General features: G+C 41.3%; 2 protein-coding genes across 2 annotated transcripts; both read right to left on the bottom strand.

The window, feature by feature from the left end:
- Positions 1 to 1,730: 1,730 nt before the first annotated feature.
- Positions 1,731 to 3,792, bottom strand: twist1b (twist family bHLH transcription factor 1b). The gene is made up of 2 exons (XM_019872765.1): positions 3,098 to 3,792; positions 1,731 to 2,366 (listed from the first exon to the last, which is right to left on the bottom strand). Exon 1 carries the CDS (start codon positions 3,640 to 3,642, stop codon positions 3,124 to 3,126), a length of 519 nt encoding a protein of 172 aa, XP_019728324.1. The 5' UTR covers positions 3,643 to 3,792; the 3' UTR covers positions 1,731 to 2,366; positions 3,098 to 3,123.
- An 11,934-nt stretch (positions 3,793 to 15,726) lies between these two features.
- macc1 (MET transcriptional regulator MACC1) lies at positions 15,727 to 20,927 on the bottom strand. Its single transcript, XM_019872902.1, has 5 exons — positions 20,755 to 20,927; positions 19,222 to 19,332; positions 17,118 to 19,138; positions 16,778 to 16,966; positions 15,727 to 16,595 (listed from the first exon to the last, which is right to left on the bottom strand). Exons 2-5 carry the CDS (start codon positions 19,322 to 19,324, stop codon positions 16,392 to 16,394), a joined length of 2,517 nt encoding a protein of 838 aa, XP_019728461.1. The 5' UTR covers positions 19,325 to 19,332; positions 20,755 to 20,927; the 3' UTR covers positions 15,727 to 16,391.
- Positions 20,928 to 21,415: the final 488 nt, after the last annotated feature.

Here is a 21,415-nt window from a genome sequence, read left to right as displayed (position 1 = left end):
CCCCCCCACTCTCTCTCCCTCACATACACACACACACACACACACACACACACACACACACACACACACACACACACACACACACACACAGGCAACCCCCCCACCCCACACGCACACACACACGTTAACACACGCACTTTGACACGCATACGCCACACACACACACACACACACACACACACACACGCACACGCCCATAAACATGCACAAGGGCACGCGGCTTCGGTAGCGTTGACATTTTAACAGAAACCCTCCGATGTAGCATATTTCATATTTCCATCAGCGCTTTTATAATATATAACGCAGGCATGCAGTCTCTTGCAACGCATTTATGTAACAAACGCTTAAAACTAGTTATTTTTTTGTACTTATTTCGGGCCCCTTTCATTTCTTTTCTTAAAAAAAAAAAATGAATAAGTGAAATGTAATGAAATGAATGAACACATTTAGAATACCCGACCTTTTCTTTTCACGTCCATTTTCCAAAGCGCACACGATCATTCGGATAAAATCCATTGAATGGAAAAGTTGTGATTGATGAACGCGATTTCTGACTCGGTCCGGCTCCAGTTCGGCGTGTCGTGCGGGTTCTCTCTGTCCGTGGACTGCGGTGCTATGCACTGTGTGAGCCTCTGCACCACACTCTGAACATCTGCTCATTTCACGTGACTTTTTCCTTCCCAAAAAAAAAAAAAAAATGCTAACATCTGTTCTAAATAGGTTTCATTCTGTGTGCCTCAATTGGCAAGTGCACTATGAAAAGGGGAAACATATTGAAGGTTGTTTCATCCAGAAATGAACGTATTTTTAATTTTGCGTTTTTTCAACTTCAAGAATAGTGTGATGCGTTCTATGTAATGGGATTATTCGATGATTAATGTGATAGGTAAACGTTAAATTCACCAAGTCATTCAAGGGCCTGTAGATGTTTGTGGGGTTGTGGAAGCACCTCCACCCCCTCCGCCCACGCAAACAGTGAGAGTGGCCCCTTCGTCCACGCTACCTTCAGTGCCTCCTTAAATTTCATAGACATCTGGGAATTCCATACATGCCTCAAAGGCCAATTACACACCTTCAAACGGTCATGGCTTTCTTTTTGGAAAGTGAGAAAAACTTTCCCACGTCACCTAAACGTTTCACAAAGCAATGACAGCACGGATCACGACACCGGAAGTTGCATTCGATCATATTGGTTTAATCAAGTCAATTATTACTGAATTGTAGTTTTTAAAAAAATATGAGTTTATGTGCAGCCACGTACTGTTCAGGCAGTAGAGATTATTTAGAATAGTGGAACGTCAAGAAAACGCATTCGGTATGCAGGACATAGTTTCCCAGACACATTCACGTAACACCGGTTGTTTCCAACACGATAAAAATAATAATAACACTAATACATACATACCTAAAATAAAAATACACTTTTGCATGTTGACATGACTCCTCCAGCCTTATTTATGAAGAGTCTATGGAGGACATTAGTTGAATTTACACTTAAACGCATTGAAGCAATAAACACAGGTGTCGTATAAATTACGACTTGGCCTATGTATTTTAAAACAGGGTATTTTGCCATTACTTCACACGTTTTCGGTTTAACTTTTAATTATATGTATTTATTTTAAAAACTTTTAAAGGCATGTTAACCAATTTGCATTTGTCATAGTGCCGAGTGGTTTCTCGCGTGTGTCATTTTAATACCTTGAAAAACAATCTTTAATTAGAATGAAAGAAGGCAAAAATGTTCTCGTTTTCTTTATTGCAAAAAAAATATACATTTACAAAAGTGATAATAAAAATAGGAATGTATTTATATTTCAGACACAGGATGTATTCCTAAATGTAATACCAATAAATAAATAAATGTTTTCTGGAAAATATTTTTTGCACAGGTTTGATCCACAAAAACAGCCTTATAATGTGGGCTACACCACCAGTAGAGAACTACACACACACACACACACACACACACACACACACACACACACAACAAACCACACCCACACACACACACACACACACACACACACACACACACACACACACACACACACACACACACACACACGCCACACACAAGTTACATTGCCTTGCTCCACCGTGGCAGAAATCAATCCCAATACGTTTAGTAAAAGCAACTCTTCTTAACAGGCATCAGCCGTGATATATTCAACATTCGTCGTCAACAACATGTAAATACAACGTCATCCGAGTAGAGGGTGTGAGGGGGCTGCAAAAACAAACAAACAAAAAAAATATCCTGCAGCACCTCCGTGGTCTATGCTTTAAATAGTGATCCGATGTATCCAGCATTGGACTCCAGATATATCCCATCAGAATGTGAGAAGTTTAGAATCAGCAGTCACCTGTGCAGGGTCAAACGCACATACAATGATTAGCTTTTAAGGTGTTTGTATTGGCTGTCACTGCAATCAGTTTATAGCGCTGTTTATTGGCATGTGACACATTGAGTCATGGATTTTAAGGACAAAAAAAAAAATTCAGTTAGCAATTTGCATCATGCATTTTAACGAGAAAACAGGTTGGAGCATTGGCATGTGCATTGTAATCCAAAAATAATAATTGACATTTTACTTCGTGCAACCCCATGTTGGAGGACTTTGTAATACATTGTGTTAAAAAAGCATATTTGACATTTTAGTTGGAGAAATAATTGACTATATGCACCATGTAGCAATTAAAATATTTGGGTGTGGGGGAGGGGGGGTACTATAATTGTAAATTTGGGGTGCTCATGCATATTAGACGTGAAAAAAACTATTTGACAATATGCATGATGCATCACAGCAAATAAAAACAAACAAACATACTTTTAGCTATTTCAGTGTGAAGATTGTAATTTAAAAGAATAACAAGACCGCATGCATTATAGTAAAGAAAAAAGCATCCATGTATTTTAGCTGGACATAACAGTGTTTAAGAAGACGCATAACGTAATTTAGCACAGAAAAATAGGCTTTTGTCCGGAACAAAAACTAACATTTGACAATCTCCATCATGCACTTTGGCCAAGAAAATAACATTCGTGCATTTTAGCTGGGAAACAACACCGTTGGCCATTGAGTTCGAAACCTACCATGTTGGGCTCGAGCCGTCCGGGTGCTAGTGAGATGTGGACATGGACCAGGCGCCCTCCATCCTCCATACGGAGAAGGCGTAGCTGAGCCTTTCGTGGGCCACGTAGCTGCAGCTGGACATCTTGGCGTCCAGCTCGTCACTCTGCAGCACCTGGCACAGGAAGTCGATGTACCTGGCGGCCAGTTTGAGCGTCTGTATTTTGCTCAGCTTGTCCGAGGGCAGCGTGGGGATGATCTTGCGCAGGGCCGCGAACGCCTCGTTGAGCGACTGGGTCCTCTGTCGCTCCCGCACGTTGGCCATGACTCGCTGGCTCTGGAGCTCCTCGAGAGACTGCGGACTGCCGCTGCTGCTCGACTTCTTGCCCCGTTTGCCCCCCGTCGGAATCGGGCTGTCCGAGTCGTCGGCGGCGTGTTTCCTGCTCGGCCTCCGCTTCCTCGCGCTTCTTTTGGGCTGCGTGTCCGCCTCCCCCTCGCTGTTGCTCAGGCTATCCACAGGGGAGACCGGGGAGCTGCTCGACTCTTCCCCCAAATTTTCCTCGGACATCTCCACTCGCCGCACGGAAATAGCGCGCCCCCTCTAAAAGAGTCCAAATATTACCTCCCTGTCATCAAGTCCTCGGTTTAGTCCACCTGGGGGTCTGTGCAGTTTTAAGACGCCGAAGTTGCCATAGATGGGCCTCCGGGAGGACAAGTCTTTTCTGACAATTGAGAAAGTTGGCCTCATCTTATAGGCTGAAAACTTTTTGGGGAGGCACGCGATTGGACGAGAGGGAGAGTGACGTCACGAGATGGGTGGCCGCTCTTGTGACAAAAGAAACACAGATAACGGTGCTGTCATTACATCATAGCAGAAAAAAAACGTTCCCCACTACCACTGCTATGAAGTAATATTACAAACAAGCATTACGACTCAGTGCAGAATGAAATGAGCTCTACAAAAGTTACCATTAGAAAGATAACAGTAGCCCACAGAAATTGTTGTATTTTGCAGTGGTGTAAATCAATCACTTATGACAATTTGACGAGAACAGTATTCAGCTTGACCTGCCATGATCCAAAGTGGTCATTATTTAACAGCATTTTAATGAATATGGTTTTAATGCAATGGTGTAGCTCAATGACGATCTATCTATCTATCTATCTATCTATCTATCTATCTATCTATCTATCTATCTATCTATCTATCTATCTATCTATCTATCTATCTATCTATCCATCCATCCATCCATTTAAGATTGGAAGGATTTAGGATGACATGGTATGGTTTGGATCAGAAGTTTTTCTTGAGACAAAATGGACCAAATAAGAGGGGGTTTTTTTGTGCAAATGAAGAAAACTTAAAACGTACACAAACAAGACTGAGTGCAATTTAGAATTCCACCTTGTCACATATAGCAGTCCAATTGTTTTCTTGGACAACCTTCATTCATTTCACTGCACAGACCAAAAGAAACACCTCCTCAAAGAATCACATATTCTCTTCTACAGCCATGCGTGCAGCCTACATGACGTTTGCTAATAATGTTTCCATAGTCTGACCTAATCCCAGGGAGATCAAAGGCGTCCCCTTATGCAACGCATGAGCCCAATCTGACACATTGCACATGCAGCCAGGCTTTCACATTGGCCAACTTTTTCCTCATGCTTTAATTATATTCCCCACAAGAGGGCATGTTTTGGTTATAAGCCACAAATGTACATTTAAAAAGGACCATTAAAAAAAAATGCATAAATCACAGGCTACAGTATGTCTTTGTGCACGTGTATATGAAACAATGCGTGCATCACAGCCCCCCGTTGAGTTGATGTAGCCGAGGGAGAGGAGAAGGCAGCTTTGTGTGCGAGGCCCTCTGGTATTTACTGGTGTGGTGAGACAATATCCATCTTGTTTAGTGGAGGATTACTTTGTTTAGGTTGAGAAGGCCCTGGTCCACGGGAGCAGCATCTGGTTCAGGAAACAGGGGGCAGTCGGGGTGAGAGGTCACAACACCAGCCGAACCATCCATTTATATCTTCGCGGAGGCCCTAAGAGTGAAGTATTGTTCCAAGAGGAGCACCTCCAGGTACCAACAACACACACAGGCTTGTTGAAGTGGGACTTGGTGTGCAATGCCACAAAGTGGATTTGAATCTATCACTTTCATGAATGCAAATGAGCACCGGAACATCCGTAGAAAGGCTGGTAACCAGTTATGCAGAGGACAACGATGGATCAGAATGTGCCTTGTCAAGGTGAACGTACCTGTCTGGTGTCCCTGTCCATGGTACTGACCTTAGCAAGCACCTCTTACCTGTGTGTGAAGAGTAGTCCGCATTCATTTGCTAGCCTGGAACAAATTCTTTGGAGGTTCCACCGTAGTGATATGGAAATAGACCGCTCCTTTGCAGCATGGTGAATTAGTGGCTCATCGTCAAGAGATTCTGGGTTTGAATTTGGTCTCAGGCTCTCCTGCCTGGAGTTTGCATGTTCACCACATGCTTGTCTGGGTTTCCTCCACATACGCCGACATCCATGTTAGGTTAATTGAAGACACTAAATCCTTTGGGCCAGATATAGCCCGCTGCATCATTTTATGTGGTGGGACTTTCATAAAATATCTGTGGCAGTTATCGGTCAAAGCAAACAAAGTATAAAGAATGACATAAAACAGACCGGCATCGGGGCAAATAAAAACAACTGACAGTTTCATCTTGTGTTCCATAGCGTAGCGTCTTGTAAGACATATGCGGCTATATTTCACTTGTGTTTTTATTGTATTTGAAAATAGACTTGCATGTTTTGCAAGTGATCGTGCTATGGGTCTCATCGTAAGTCAAACAATTCCACACACTTGTAGCATAATAGGCCCTCGAGCTGTATTTGAACAAACGCACGGTGCCGTAAAGCAGCCCAAGTTTTGCGTTTTTTCTGTTCTGTATGCGGAATAGAGTTGTCGTTGTCACGCATTACTGGACCCAACATTTTGGCGATGCAGATGAAGCTTCACTTCATGCCGCTGCCCTCGTTTCTTGCCTCCAGTCGGGTGATCCTGCTGGTATATTTGAAGAGAAGCGACAATCGCTGTTTTTATGCTCAACCATCTTATTTTCATACTATCAGTTCCCCACAGATGTATGACGACTGTATCGCCTTTGTGGCTGCTTTCACTGCTCCACAAAGCCTTATAGTGCAGCAACAGCAGGAGACAGGTAACTATAAAGTGTTCTGCAAATAGTCCGAATGGAAGACAATATGGCAAAAACATGAGATTAATGAGTGATCAACTTTAAACATTCATATGTAATAGCAGAGTCGATCAGTTTACCCCTGAGGAGTCGACCAGTTTACCCCCTAGTTAGTTCAAATGTTCAGATCCAGGTTGAGAACATAATGAAGTCCTGTTTTACTAAAATGGCCGAACATAAAATCCAGAATTGTGCAAATAGCTCATGCCGTCACCATAACAGGTGAGAATTTAGCAATGATGTAACGATCATACACAGTATCAGGTCTGCAATGTACTTTGACTTTGTATAGTGAAGAACTCTGCCATGCATGAACGATTTTGGGAAAAACATTGTATTTGTGTTTGTTTGTTAGTTTGCAGAATACTTCCCGGTTCATGGAGGATGATAAGCAAACAGGTTTTGTCGTGATGACTTTGGACATGTGAACCAGTGATAAAATAAAATGGTGACAGTAAATTCCTGGAGCAGAACATTTCATCCAGATTTCATGTTCTTCCTTGGCCCAGTGCCACCACCCCTCTCCATAATTTGGTTTTGTATTTTATGTTGTAATCCCACTGACGGCATGCGTCCTGTTAGGTAGTATGTCACATTAACTGGAAAAAAAGGCCATTAAAACAACAAAGCTTGTGGCAGGCTGTGGCCTTTTGCACGGTATATACATAAAAAAAGTAGAAGCTTGTATTTAGGCCAACTCTATATTTATAATCCTTGGCAGATTGCACTGCCGAGTTCAGTTCTTTGCTGCCGAAGTGACTCTGAGAAAACACAGCTGCTTCTTAACTACATGATGTCATCACAGGACAACTCCACCGGTGTTGATCTTTAATAAAGACCTAACCTTCATCCCGCTGTCAGGAAAGGACGCACACAAATACAGAAAGAGCGAGTCGACGGCATGACGTGTGCCCACTCATCCACTTATCAATGGGTGCCGGTTTGGTTGTTGTGATCCTCCAAGTGTTCATTGCGGTCTCGAACGAGCGTCATGGAGCACCTTCCCAGGAGTCACATCAAGGCAGACGCAACTCAGGATCTCACTCACTATACGATCTGAACCCGAGCCAGATCCACAGAGACCTGTCTGTTTTCTCTGCTGGGGCCTTGGAAGGCAGCGTTTCTCTAATGGCCCACTCATATCTGCTGGAATAACAAACCACAGTCCCCCACGTGTACGACGCTCCCACAATTGCCTGTGATAGCCATGTACACTCCATTAAAGCAGCCAACAGCACAGAGTCTGATGCCAGCTCGCCAGGATGGATCGTCTGCATGCCATGAGAAAAGACAGGGCTCTTTGAAAGGAAAGGAGTGCTCAATTAAACCGAGGGTGCGAACAAGGTCAAGCAACAGCATTGGATGACAACATTGTCATGAGCAACATAAGGTGCCATTCAGGAGAAAAATCCAAACATTGGATTTTTTTGAAATACTGATAACAGCAGTCCTGCAAGACTGAGAGATGATTTGGGGTGTTGAAAAGAGAGGTGAGGATAAAAACAAGCCTTTATAAGCCGTCTGGACACGGAGGAGCCAGAACTCCTGCATGTAGCAGTAAAAGAAAGTCTTTAAAGCACACAGCTTTGATGTAGCGTGTTCAAATCAGGCTTCGTGTTTCTGTTTCTGCTTGTAGCACAATTGCACTTGGTCTGAGAGGTCTGAGCCAGGGCTTGCTGTCAGTAGTTACGTAGTTGCCCACCTGCAAATACATACATTTGTACAGTTAGAAAATGTATTGATAGTGGCGGTGTCTCTGGACACTCTGTATTCTCCTTTGGTGTGATTGTGAATGTCAATGAATGTGCGGGCCCTGCGATTGGCTGGCTTCGAGTTCACACACACACACACACACACACGCACACACACACACACACACACACACACACACACACACACACACACACACACACGCACGCACGCTTATGAGGGTGGTTAGATTTGCTCGTGACATGGTCTGCATTTGGTGCAGCCCAAACACCCCAATTCGAATCAAAATCCCATGCGTCAGTGCATCATGCAGCATGTCCTAATTTTTCCCTCAGAAGTGGAAAGTTAGCGTGTGTGTTTTTGGCTCCTTGGCCGCAGTTAAATCTTAAAACCTGGAGACCAGCGAGCCGTGCCTTCTGCTGTCTATAAAAGCTTGCTGGCTTTAAGCAGACCACACACACACACACACACACACACACACACACACACACACACACACACACACACACACACACACACACACACACGCTGCTGCAGCACACTGACCAGTGCAGTGACCTACGCAATGAAAACGTCTGCGCAGAGAGTTACAGTAGCTTTATCACAGCTTTGCTATAAACAGGTGCTGCGCTGAGTTTAGAAAATGCTGCATTTGTGTGAAGCTCTTGAAGGAAACAGGATGACGGACTCATCCATTGAGAACTGGGTAGCATATTTGTGCAACAGTGGTCATTTTATATCCAATTAATTGGTGGGGCACAAATTCATTCCAAAGTATCTTCCAAAGGAAATGTTATAAATAAAAAATAATCCCTGACTCATTCGATCAACTTCACAACTGGAATCAAATTTTGACTATGGAGCAGACATACCGTAGACACATAAATCAACAGAATCCTCCTTAATCTTTTTCCAGATCACATAACACATTTGGATGGCCCCTTGCTAAGCAAAATTTATCCGGTTCACCAACGTGGTGCCTGCAGGCCACAGGTAGCCACCAAGCCCCATATGAATAGCCTGCGGGCCTGTTCTAAAAATAGCTCACCAATGATGGGACATTATGATTGACTCGGAATGTTGTCGAAGTGATCATTTGAAAATATAAACATATGCCGAGATTTGTAGAAATAAACTGTTGGGATTGACATTCAGTGATTTCTGGCCTTGTTAAATCATTACTGATGATCATTTTGAGAAATAATTTTCAGTGTCTTCAGTGATATTAATTTCATTCAACGTTAATAATAAATAAAGGAATTTGAGCAAATTTCAGAAGAACTACAACTACAATAACAGAAAAAATACACCCAAAGCCATGAGACACATGATATGAGACACAGCGCATTCATTACAAAAAATTTGGGTACCTAACAATATCCAACAATTCTGTTAAATAAGGCCATGGTTGAGTAATATGTTGCTTCTCTGATTCGATTGCATATCATTGTTGTTAACGCTTGTTAATGTTCTTCCATACAACCGTTTTTATTCCAATCCTAATAATTCCCAAAATGTGCAATCAATCACTCACTCAATCAATCGTTGAATCAAGAACTTAATCATGGATGACATTATATCTCTGCTTCTGCCTTTTTGAAAGTGTGTCATTACAGTATCTGCAGGGACCGATAAAAGTGACAAGCCTTTGTTGAAGACATAAGGAGTAGGACGTATCTATTTTCAAATGGAGGGATCAAAAATAAGTTAAATAAATAGCTACTCAAGAACTGTATAAAGTACAGACATCTGAAAATGCCTCAGAAGTAAAGTAACAAAGTATTTGTATTTCACCATTTCCCACCACTGCTAACAAAATGTTAATGCAAGTGGAAATATGGAGGGCTCAGTCAGTATTTCCCAACTTGACCAGTGGAGGTTGTGGGAGGAGCTGGGACATCCACTTTCCCCACCTGAGCCCTGCCACCCTTCCACAATGAAAAATAACCTTGAAACTCAGTAGCAGTCGAAACTTTCTACCTTCAGAGAATCGACTGCTGAATGTAACAACAGTGAGCATTTTTAACTTCAGACTTGGGATACCACAAGTAGAGTGCATGTAGGGACAACAGCATGTGGTGCCATGCTGCATCAAGAGTGCACTGCATCAAAGTCATGAGAATCATGTCAGCAGCCTTTTTTGTCTTATTTTCAACTAATGATGTGTACATTGAAGCATCTCACCTCAGTTGTTGCTCATAAGGGCCGTGAGCTGGGAATGGGTCAAGCAGAGTGTTCCAGCCCTATTAAAAGAATGAATATCGCCCAAGGGGGATGATGGGCAGAGGTGTGGGGGTGGGGTGTCAGGGCTTGGGGAGTGAACTGGGCGGAGGAGGGTGTCCCATCGCTCGCCAAGAACAGCACTGCCTAGGATCCTGCTGACTTCTCTATTAAATAGCCAGGAATCTTATCTTTCTTCATACTGTCATTCCACAGTTATACGGTTGAAGTTTCAATCAACATATCCCATAATGTAGTGAGAGACATGATTGTAAACGATGCAAGGTTGTACGACACCGAGGGTCTCTGTAGTGCAGCTGCACACTCATCTCTGCTCACCTCTGCTCCCCCCACTCTGTCAGTCAGAGGCGACCTCTTCTTCCTCTTTTCCCCTCTCCTCCTCCTCACCGAGGACACAATGGGCTACCTCTACAGCAATGTTGTTTTTGGAACAGGAACCCTTCAGCCTCCCTTGGTTGACAGAAATTAGCCAAGGACACATCCTCCGAGAGATTTACCCCCAAGCTCTCAGCTGATTGTAGATTTTTGTGTATTTGCTCTTGGGAGTTGTGTTTATTTTCACTCATCATTGAGGAAGCTGTGTGGTCACCCAGCTGGGCATGTCGTCAAGGCGTGATGTCATTCAAGCTTGATTATCAGCTTGAAGAATTCCAAGCAATATCTTAAAGTACAGTGGAACCTGCAAAGACTGAGCAAGCTGACTTTATTTAGTTAGGGCCATACCTTGGAGTGTTTGGTACACAATTTCAGGCACATATAAGCAAATAACTAGTAAGCCCGAACCCATAACCAATCTCCAACCATCAAAACGACGATTGCGATTCAATGTGCGATCATTTGTTCAAGGTGATCTTCCCATGTATTACAATCAACATTCTGACACTTATTTTACAAAAATATTTTGCCCTTTATTTAACACTTTATTTATCTACTTCAATTCGAGTTGTTTCAGAGTTCTGGCTAAATTCTTTGAGTTGTAGTCTTGTAAGCGTTCACCACAATAACTTCACAACTTAGTGGTGGTGGAAACAAAAGTCAGGAAGTCATAAATCATATTACAGTACAACAATAATGCAAACAAATCTGTGGTTTTATCACTTTTCACGTTTCATCCAACAATGAACATGTGGAACTCCACTTCTTTGGCACTGAATTTATCAAGACATTATATCCTGTAAATAAAGAAATAGAATATACATAAGTATTTTTTTAAAGCCTTCTGGTCGACCTTTTGCTTGAAGTCATCTGGGAATGCCTGTTCATCAATCTGAGACTTTAGGATGGAAGGCATGTGCCTTATGAAAACTCACATTGCTGATTATCAACATACCTCAACGCCAACTCTGTTGACTCCATCTGGTTTTTAGATCACTGGTGGACTGGGAGTGTCACGCTTGGTACATCAGGCCTGTCAGCAGCCACGCTCTCTGCACATCCCCCCACACTGTCGCTGTACACCTGACAAAACTTTTGACAACAACATAGGATGTGATCACATCATTTGCCATCATTTAAACCGACTGATTCTCCGCATACTAGCTGATGTTTAGCAAAGCTCAAAGGGCTCGTTTGGGTACATTCAATTCATGAAATTCAACTGCTGTAAGGCTGATAGATGGAAAAAGTGAGAGAAAAGTGAAACAGCCAGGATGTGAATGCGGATTACTCACAAAGATGCTCCAAAACGCTGCCAAACACTTCACGTTATATATACTGTTTTCTTTCTTTCTTTCTTTCTTTCTTTCTTTCTTTCTTTCTTTCTTTCTTTCTTTCTTTCTTTCTTTCTTTCTTTCTTTCTTTCTTTCTTTCTTTCTTTCTTTCTTTCTTTCTTTCTTTCTTTCTTTCTTTCTTTCTTTCTTTCTTTCTTTCTTTCTTTCTTTCTTTCTTTCTTTCTTTCTTTCTTTCTTTCTTTCTTTCTTTCTTTCTTTCTTTCTTTCTTTCTTTCTTTCTTTCTTTCTTTCTTTCTTTCTTTCTTTCTTTCTTTCTTTCTTTCTTTCTTTCTTTCTTTCTTTCTTTCTTTCTTTCTTTCTTTCTTTCTTTCCCTGTGAGTCATGTGGTAAGAGAGCTTCCTCCTTCCCAGCGGTGGTCATGGGAAGAGGCTCCGAGCAGGCTGTTAGTCAGAAGAAAGGCATCAAACACATTGTAACGCCGCAAATATGCTGCTTCTAAATCTCTCAATAATATGTCTCTTGAATTTGCTGAATGGAACAAAAGAATTCTTTTGTTCTCATTTCAAATGATGTAAATACAAGTTTTAATCCCATGATGTTTCTCATTATAGTTTGCTATGGGTTTGTAGTTTAATACCCTCTTTAAACACCAATGCATCAATTTTCTGTCCCAGTTGTCCTGATTAGTAATGTGAAGTCCTCTTAGAAACAAACAGCCATAGAACGCTCATGTTTTGAGGAATGAGGGTGGAAGATGGAGAACCAGCAGAAAACCCACACAGGAACAGGGAAAACATGCACACTCCACAGTCCACACAGGCCAGATCTGATATTCAGACCTCAAACACCAGAACTGCAAGTCAGACGTTCTAATCACTATTCCACCACGCTGCCCCCCCCGCCTTTAATCTGATCAGCTCAATCCTCAGTGACAAATGAAGTGCAGGTTTATAGACTGTTATAATGTTTTTTTTTACTCCCCCCACTGACTTTTCTAATTACCCAACTTGCTCAGCTTTCACGTCATCCATTACTAGATTGTTAGGGTGTTAAGTAAAAAGGGTGGGTGTTGTGGTAGGAGTCACCATCACAGTCTCAGCAGTGAGCATAAATCAGCAAGCTAATAAATTGAAAGCCAAATGACTTCTTGGCCCCAGCATATATCACGGAATCATGGCGGCAACCCAAATGAAGTCTCGTGCACCCATGGGGGACAGAGGAATGCTTCTGTTCATGCAAAGTGATTTGTGGATGGCTCCCAAGTTTGTTGGCTGCAGAAACCACCCTTCCACAAACTTCCAAGACCACTTATCTTAATTTGTAGTGGATCGTTACTCCATTATTGCTTTAAATTATCAGAAAATCTTCAAAATGGGAGTTTAAATCTGCGGATGTAGATATTAAGAAAGTAAATTAATATTATTCGTTATTATTGCCCTGGTAAAGTATATACTGCAATGAACAGCTCATTCTCATTCTACATTGTTGGGACAATGGCGCTACCCATTGGATGGAAAATGTCAAGACAGATTTTGAGCCTCTTGTTTTCATGTTGAAAAAAAAAAGCAACCAAAACATGTTAAATGAAAACAAATGTATACAATTAATATACTATAAAAGTATTTTTAAAAAATTCTTAAATCACATTTAATACTTTTAAGCAACAGTTGAGCTTCCCTGCACTCGTAATGAGGACGGAACTAATGGAGCGAAGTGTGCTTGTGCTGTGGTCCCTTTTCCGTTGACGCACACCATTCAGGAAAGTTTGCAAAGGTGCTCAATTTGGAATCTTTTAACTCTCGAAAGAGTTTGAACTGCGTTTGCCATGTAAGTTTGCTTTACGTTCTACTAAAATCCCAGTGCTTGCCACTAACATGTTTTTATTTTGTGAGTGGGAGTAATTTTAGTTATATGTGCACAAAATTACATTAAAAATATTTTTAAACATATTAAAAACAATAATTTACCCCAATCCTCAGCCCTCCAGTGGTCTTAAGTGCTCTTTAATATTCATTTATCAATTCTTAGCGATTTAGTATCTGCAATACTAAAGTTCTTTTTTTCTGATGAATATTACAAAAATATGCAACAACAAAGTGTTTCAGAATGAACCAGCTCAAGTATATGTAATTAGTGCTGTATATTGTAATATAACAAAAGATTACATTTGTTTGTCCCACGGCATATGACGTTGTACACATTAACATGCCAAATCATTAGGTTCACCTACAGCACGGTGTCAAATTCAAGGCCCGGGGGCCAGATTTGGCCCGTCACATCATTTTATGTGGCCCGCGAAAGCAAATTAAACATGTCGACTTCCATGATGCTTGCTAAAATCTCTACCAACATTTAAAATTCTCATATACAATAAATTAGAGACATATTGTAAGCATTTTCTTGTAACCAACCCCTTCATTACAGTAACTTATAACAATAGTTGAATAAACTGTTATTGACTTTTTTTTTTTTTAATTTGGATTCAGTCATAATGGCCCTCCAAGGCAAACAGTAACTAAAATGTGGCCCATGACAAAAATGAGTTTGACACCCCTGACCTACAGTATGCCAGTAGAAACAATGCTTTTGCATCTGATAAAATCAACATGCTTGAGGGTATTATTTGGGTTATTATGTGTATTTTCCTTTCGAATAAAGAGAAAATGTCAGAAGAAACAGGCACTGTTTCTTTCATTTTACTCACAGTTTTCATTCATTTTTTTTTTTTTTACCAGGGAATTTAGACACAATTCAAATCGTTTGACTGACTTTACAAACTTCGAAAAATACAGAACAATTAACAGTTTGTTCATGATGAGCAATACTGTGTGAGTTGTTGTTTGTAGAGGCCCCTATGCTACTGTATTTCCTGGGGCCAAACATTAATGGAAATTAAACACTGCACTTAAGGGTGGTACAATGAAAGATTGTTTTCCCATCACATTTATTTTCTCAAAAGCTTTGGAAGAAAGAGAACGGACCGCATCTCAGAGTGTGATTTTTCTGCCCAGAGGCTGAACTCTATTTTAGGACTGGGGCTGGAGCATCAGGTACAAGGCTTTGTCAGTTTGGTTGTGTTGTAAAGCTCCCTGCAGAAGGCATTCCCAATAATACATTATTCCCAATAATAAACATTGAGCCCCATGTATTGGTTGGTACTTGAATACTGGACAGTAAATACAAGCCCCGACTCAAATTATAGACATCTCTTTTGTCTTTCCATCAGGAAAAAATAAATTCGCAGAATCACATTTGTAAAGCTTAAATTTATGGTGGAGTTTAAAGGACACATACTGATGTATACAGTCATACACAACAAACACAATTAATAAGCTTACGGATGTCTTTTTTAAAAATATGTCTTATGCAAATATGCCCTCTTAGTGCTTTGACACTGGAGCTTTCTGGTAGTTTTACAATCTTAGCATTGAGCTTGATACAACAGATGCAGTTCTTTCTTACCACCGACTAGTGTATGAAATAAAGTCACTTTAAATGTTTTTCATTTCATTAATATTACTTTGCCATCACTTTTTACACATTTGTTATGTTTGTGTATAAATCCTTAATGAATATGTTTGTATCTAGAGTGTTTAGTAACTAATACAAAATCCTTTATTTTTAGCGAGGAAAGATGATTCCGAATTTTCCAAACATTTTTACCACATTGATGTTAAGTGTTTTTAAATTCTGGTCCATTCAAATTCCTGTCTAGGGTGCTACTGTAGACTTCAAAATCCATTTCTACAACCACCTGAATCAGCTTCCTCTTTTGCCTATTGTAATTTGCAAATTTATTTTGCCTAGGACGCGTTCCGTCAGCCAAAGTCAATTCAGTTTAGCAGTGTGTACACTCATACGGATGGGGAACGCACAACTGAAACTAAAGCTTAAACAAACAGTAAACAAGAAAAAAAAAGTTGAAACCACTGGAGAAATACCAATTAAAAATTTGTATTGGAAGGAATGGTGCAATGTTACAATTAAAAAAATATCAAGTACATGGTCATTTTCACTTTGGGAGAGCATTCAGGAAATGCATATACATTATACAGATGAATGCGCGTGTCTCAACTCTGCTGCAAAGATCGAAAACAGAGACATAACCTCTATTCAAAATAAAGCCCAGAAGTCCAAAGTCGTAAAAAAAATGTACCGTACAATACAACATTTTTTAACCATAATTATTCTTTGAACGTTGACATTTTATGAGTAAAAAAAAAAAGAAAATATAGTAAATCACAGTTTCAGTGCTAAAAAAAAATTCAAAGTGAATTTTACTCTAATGTATCATCTCATTTGTAGAAAAACAATGTGCTAATGAACAAACTGGCCTTTATTATGGGTTTTTTTCTCATCTGTTTTTCAAAACAGGCTGATCACAGTTGCAGTTTAAGGTCCAAGATATACGATAAACAAACATTAGCACGCACTGATTACAAAGTGCTTAGGTCTTTGGGTATGCAGAGGCCCGATAGAGATCGAGGCAGTTGACTGTAATGAGGGCACCGGTCAGCTGTCTCCACTGTCTGGTGGCAGGGTTCCTCATCTTATCTAGGACCAGGTGGAGGTCTTGAATCATATCTCTGTAATTGTTTCCGTAATGTTGACTCCAGGAGAACAGGAAGTCGTAAGCAGGTTTCCACATCAACTGTAAGACAGTGAGGAATAATAATATATCTTTTCAAATCTCATGAACTGCCCCTACTGTTGGGATGACGTTTTTGAAGCAAATCACCTATAACCAATGACAGACAATGCTCTCCTGATTACAAACCAGAGTATCATCTGAATAACCGCAGTTTAGGAAAACTGGAAGACTGGTGAACTGACCTGAGGCCCAATTTCTCCATTCTTTCCTCTGTGCGGTGCCTCGTAGACTGCAATCTGAGCACTGGTCAGCTTTCCCATTTTGTCAGCAAGCTCTCTCCATCGAATCCCCAGCTCCACAGCGGTGGACAGGATAACGGTATTCTGAATCAGCCGGGCCACAAGATTGATGCTGTCCATCTTTAACAGACCCTGAAAGGACAGACGGCGGTATGTTGCTCACAGAAGGGTGACATTTCTGAGAGGTGGATGAGGGTGAGAGTGTTTATGGAGTATAGTGTGAGAAGAAAAACATGCTGTCGAGTGTTGATGTGAACTTCAAAAATGAAAATAGTTTACTTACATCCATGAGTTCGTGAAGGAATTTCTTCTCACTATTCTCAGCGTGGCAGTCTTCCTTCAGCTTTTCCAGCACACAGGCCACCTTATCAGCCTCCGTTTCAGCAACTCTGCGCATGATGCTGTCCACTGACAGATTGTAATACCCCAACGCATCTGCAAAACCTCTCCAGTTGGTTATGTGCTCTGTGACTAGTGTCTGGATGTCCGAGTACATGTATGTAAGCTTCTTGAAGGGCCGCGTCATGTTGTCCAGGAGCACCTCGGTGGTCAGTCGAATGCCGGTAAAGTCAATCACCTGATCTGCCGTAATGAGCTTGATATTTTTGCAGTGTACCAAACCAATTCTGCCCCTGAGGAATCCAATGTACCACTCCTTTCCCTTTGAATTCCCCACTGACCTAACCGTTGCTTTGGATAGTAGAGCCACCGTGTCTCCCTTGAAGTACTCCAGTAGATAGTCCACACGGGACTGACGGAGAACTGACTTTAGGGCTACGCCATACCATTTTAAGTTCACAGGTCCATCTTTAAATATGGGCGATTCCGGCAACCGATCCTCAGGAATAGAGGATCTCGGCATCTCAACAGCTTTTCCACTTGTCTGATTTGGCATGCGCTTTTCACATCGAATGGGTGCTGCAGGTGGTGAAGGGACCTGGAAACATGCAGCGGTTGTAGAGTTTGCTTCGGTTACTTGCAGGTCTAACTGAAAAGGACTTATGTCTTTGCTGCTAGCATAAGATAAGGCGACCGGTAAATGCAGCACTGTCCCTATTTTCAGCTGGCTCTGCCTCACTTCTTTCACCTTGTCCTCAACTCTTATTTTAAACATGGAGTCCTTGATACTCGTGGTGACAAACAGGTCATGCAAGTTGTCAGTCCTAAGGCGATGTGCACCCCAGAGTTGCAGCACGAGCGGAGGCAGTTGTTTGTTTCCTCGGCAAATATCTGAGAAAGGAAGCTTTGGTGGTACTTCCTCGTGACAGCACACAACTATTACAACCTTAAAAGATGGATGGATGTACCTGGGGCCAAAAACAGCAACTGTAATTTGGCGGTGAAGGTAATCCCAGACTGACGTCGCCGGGGACTGAATGGCTGAAGCCTCTGCAATTGCTATCACGTAAAAATGTGTCTTCAGCTGCTGCAGCTTCATCTGCATCGTGTTCTTGAAAACGTCACAGTCGTCCACTCTAATATAGGGTCCTTCTCGTTTGTAAGACAAGAGTCCGACCAGCGTGGTGAGGACCTGACTCAACGGGTCGTTCCGCACTTCTCCGGACAGCTTCATTTTCAGGGAGATCGAACCCTTTGTGTTGATGTTGCTGAGCACTACTTCCAGAAGTGGACTCATCGTGGTCATGTAGTTGTTGTTGAGTCCGGGAGGAGGGTCAAGCATCGCCTTCAGTGTCACTTCCTGCACTTCACCAGGAGGCACGTGGCCCTCTGGGACATCGATACTTATTTCAGAGTCTGGCAGGTGGACTGTGCCTCCGTCATGGCCGATCTTGCAGATGACCTGAAAGTTTGTTGCCTGAGTCTGAGCCCATCCAGGACTCTGACTTATCAGATTTAGGTCCAGGCAAGAGCGAGTTAACTGCCGGTGGCTCAGCCAAGCCATCTTATAGGCTTCTCGATCATTTTTTAGCCACTCAAAATCAGGATTTAGAACAGGCTGTGGCGGTTTGAAAATGTCCCCCCTCTTTGCTGCCTTACTCTCAAACTGCCCATCCAGAATGTCTGTGGCACTCTTCCATCTCCCAGATCTGTTGTTAGCTTTGTTTGACTTTTCCAGAAAGTTTCCCACGTTGCCCTCATCGGAGGATGTGCTAATAATGTCCCCATTTTCTGTGTCCAGGGGGTTTATAGTCCCTGGGAATGCGCCGCATGTGTTGGAAATAAGCTTATCTGAGTTGTTGTGTACAATGTCATCTAAGAAAGGATTAGACCCAGACAGCTTGTTCCAAAAGGGATTTTGTCTTGACTTGTCAGAGCTCTTTCTTGTTTGAGGCAGATTTCCATCTATAAAAAAGGAATTATTTTATCAGTAACTCTGCTTTGAGCACTTGTCCGAAATGATATCGCTTACAATTTTAAGACGTTACCATTGCGATCTTCACCATTCAAAGCATTTTCATCCAGATCAATCAGTGTCCCCTCAGATTTGCTTCTTACAATACTCCCTGCACATGGCAAGGAGTTTGCCATATTTTCATCTGTAAATGTTAAAAAATAGATGTATGCCGTGGTTAGAAGATACGGAGTCTGAAAAGAGCTCCTAGGAGAAGTCAGTAATGGTGCAAGTGTGCCAAATAGTCCCGGTATTCACGGTGCAAGTTGAAAACAAAAAGCAAAGTTCAGGCAATGTTGTCCGTGAAATCACTTAGTCTTTTGAAAAATGTAATCAGGTTACCTCTTCCAGATACAGTCACCTATTTATAATTTTAAAGAAAAATGTGCAAACGTCTTGTGCAATCAGCCAGATGTGCTAAAGTACTTCCTCTTCACTTGACTCAATAGAGAAGGCGACCGCGACACAGCACCTTTAGGAACTGTAAACAACTATAGTGTTAAGACAAGATGTCACAGATGGATTTATTAAGTCTTATTATATATATTTTTTACACTTAAAATACAGCAAAGAATATTTCAATGTTACTTAAAACATTGCCTGTGCTGTTAAAAATAAAATCACGACGGTGACAGTTTGACCCATTATATTTTGTAATGGTCCATTGTTTCCTCTAATACAATACTACCAAATGAGAAACATTCCATAATGGATTGCCTGTAGCTTTCCTTTGGTTACAAAATGTCATCCTAAGCTGTCCTACTCCCCATTTGATAAGATGACAGTTATACTCGTGTTATTTAAATAATAATACCATAAAACGTTTGATAAATAGGAAAAAATGATTTGAATATTAATTGTTTAATGTTTTATATGCATAAAAATATCTGAGTGACAAATAAGGTGAGTGGAAAATGTAAATATCAGCATTTGCTTACATTCTACAAGCACCATCGGTCAATGGGTTTTGAAGAAAGAAGGAGAATGCCTTTCAGCTATGGTGCAAGTGTAAACATTTCACAGTACTATGAAAATAATAAATCCACCCAAATCATTGACTGTTGAAGGTATTTTTCACAGTACAGACTGGCTGTCTGATTCTCTTGTAGCGAAATGAAGCCTCAGATGTCAATGTGCCACATGTTGGTGTAAAGAGGATTCAACCATTCATGACATGTCACAGTGAGTCAGTCATCAATAATGTGCTCTCTTACAACCAATGCACAAAAACAGGTTGGTCTTGTCAGGCATTATGACGTTAACAGTCAGTTATCTCTGTACCTGTAGTTGAGATGAAACAGACCATGTCCAAAATGTCCATTTTCAACACTGTATATAACTAATGGTTTCAGCAAATATCATACAACACACATTTTCATAATATTTGAATAGAATTCAAATGAATGCAGCCCAGCCACAAAACAGCCAAAGTGTGTGGACAAGTGTGTTAGTGTGTGTTCGTGTGTTTAGTTGTTACACATTTATAACATTGTAGCTACACCTGTCTCTTCAGTATGGAGCCATGCTGTATAAAACGATAAAACTTTCAAAGAAAATAATCTCTCACCGTCGGCATGAGATGTTTATAGTCTTTCCTCGGGCACGCTGTCAGAAAATAAAGAGTCCACTCCAAAAACATTGAGTCTTTGTTTTTAGACTTGTGAAGCGTGTTTTCGTCACGGTTCCGTTCCGCCTTCACACACACTGAGCATGTTGGGACGACGAGTCTGAAGTGGCTTACATTAGCTCGGCGGAGGAGTAGCCTTCACTCTGTGCGGTACTACAGCTCCCACAATGCACCTTTTTGTTTACGCACCAGACGTTACCACACCTGAAACTGAGCGGCGGTTTCGACAGCTCCCAGATAAGCGTGTCCGCTGACGAATGATATCGGACAGGAAGGCAAGAAGTAAACACGTGTGATTGAAACAAATTATATTTAATTTGAACAACAACAGCAACAACAACAACAAAAAAAAACAGTTGTCCTTCCATGCAGCAAATGGCGCTATTCAATGTTTCCGAATAAATGCTAAGTAAAATTAGTTATAAACTAGAAGGTTCACGGGTTTTTTTTTTTTGTGTATTGATTTTTCTCTGTTTGGGTACTGCTCCTTCGAGTGATAAAACCCAAACAAAGGTTAACTGGAGTTAATCCCGTCAAGGACAGTACCCATGCTAATTAACCATTTACTGAACGCTGGTGGGTTTATAAACAAACACGGCGC

This window comes from Hippocampus comes, unplaced genomic scaffold (assembly GCF_001891065.2).
Source record: "Hippocampus comes isolate QL1 unplaced genomic scaffold, H_comes_QL1_v1.1 scaffold242, whole genome shotgun sequence".
Lineage (NCBI taxonomy): Eukaryota > Metazoa > Chordata > Actinopteri > Syngnathiformes > Syngnathidae > Hippocampus > Hippocampus comes.
This window is presented reverse-complemented; position numbering and strand designations above follow the sequence as displayed.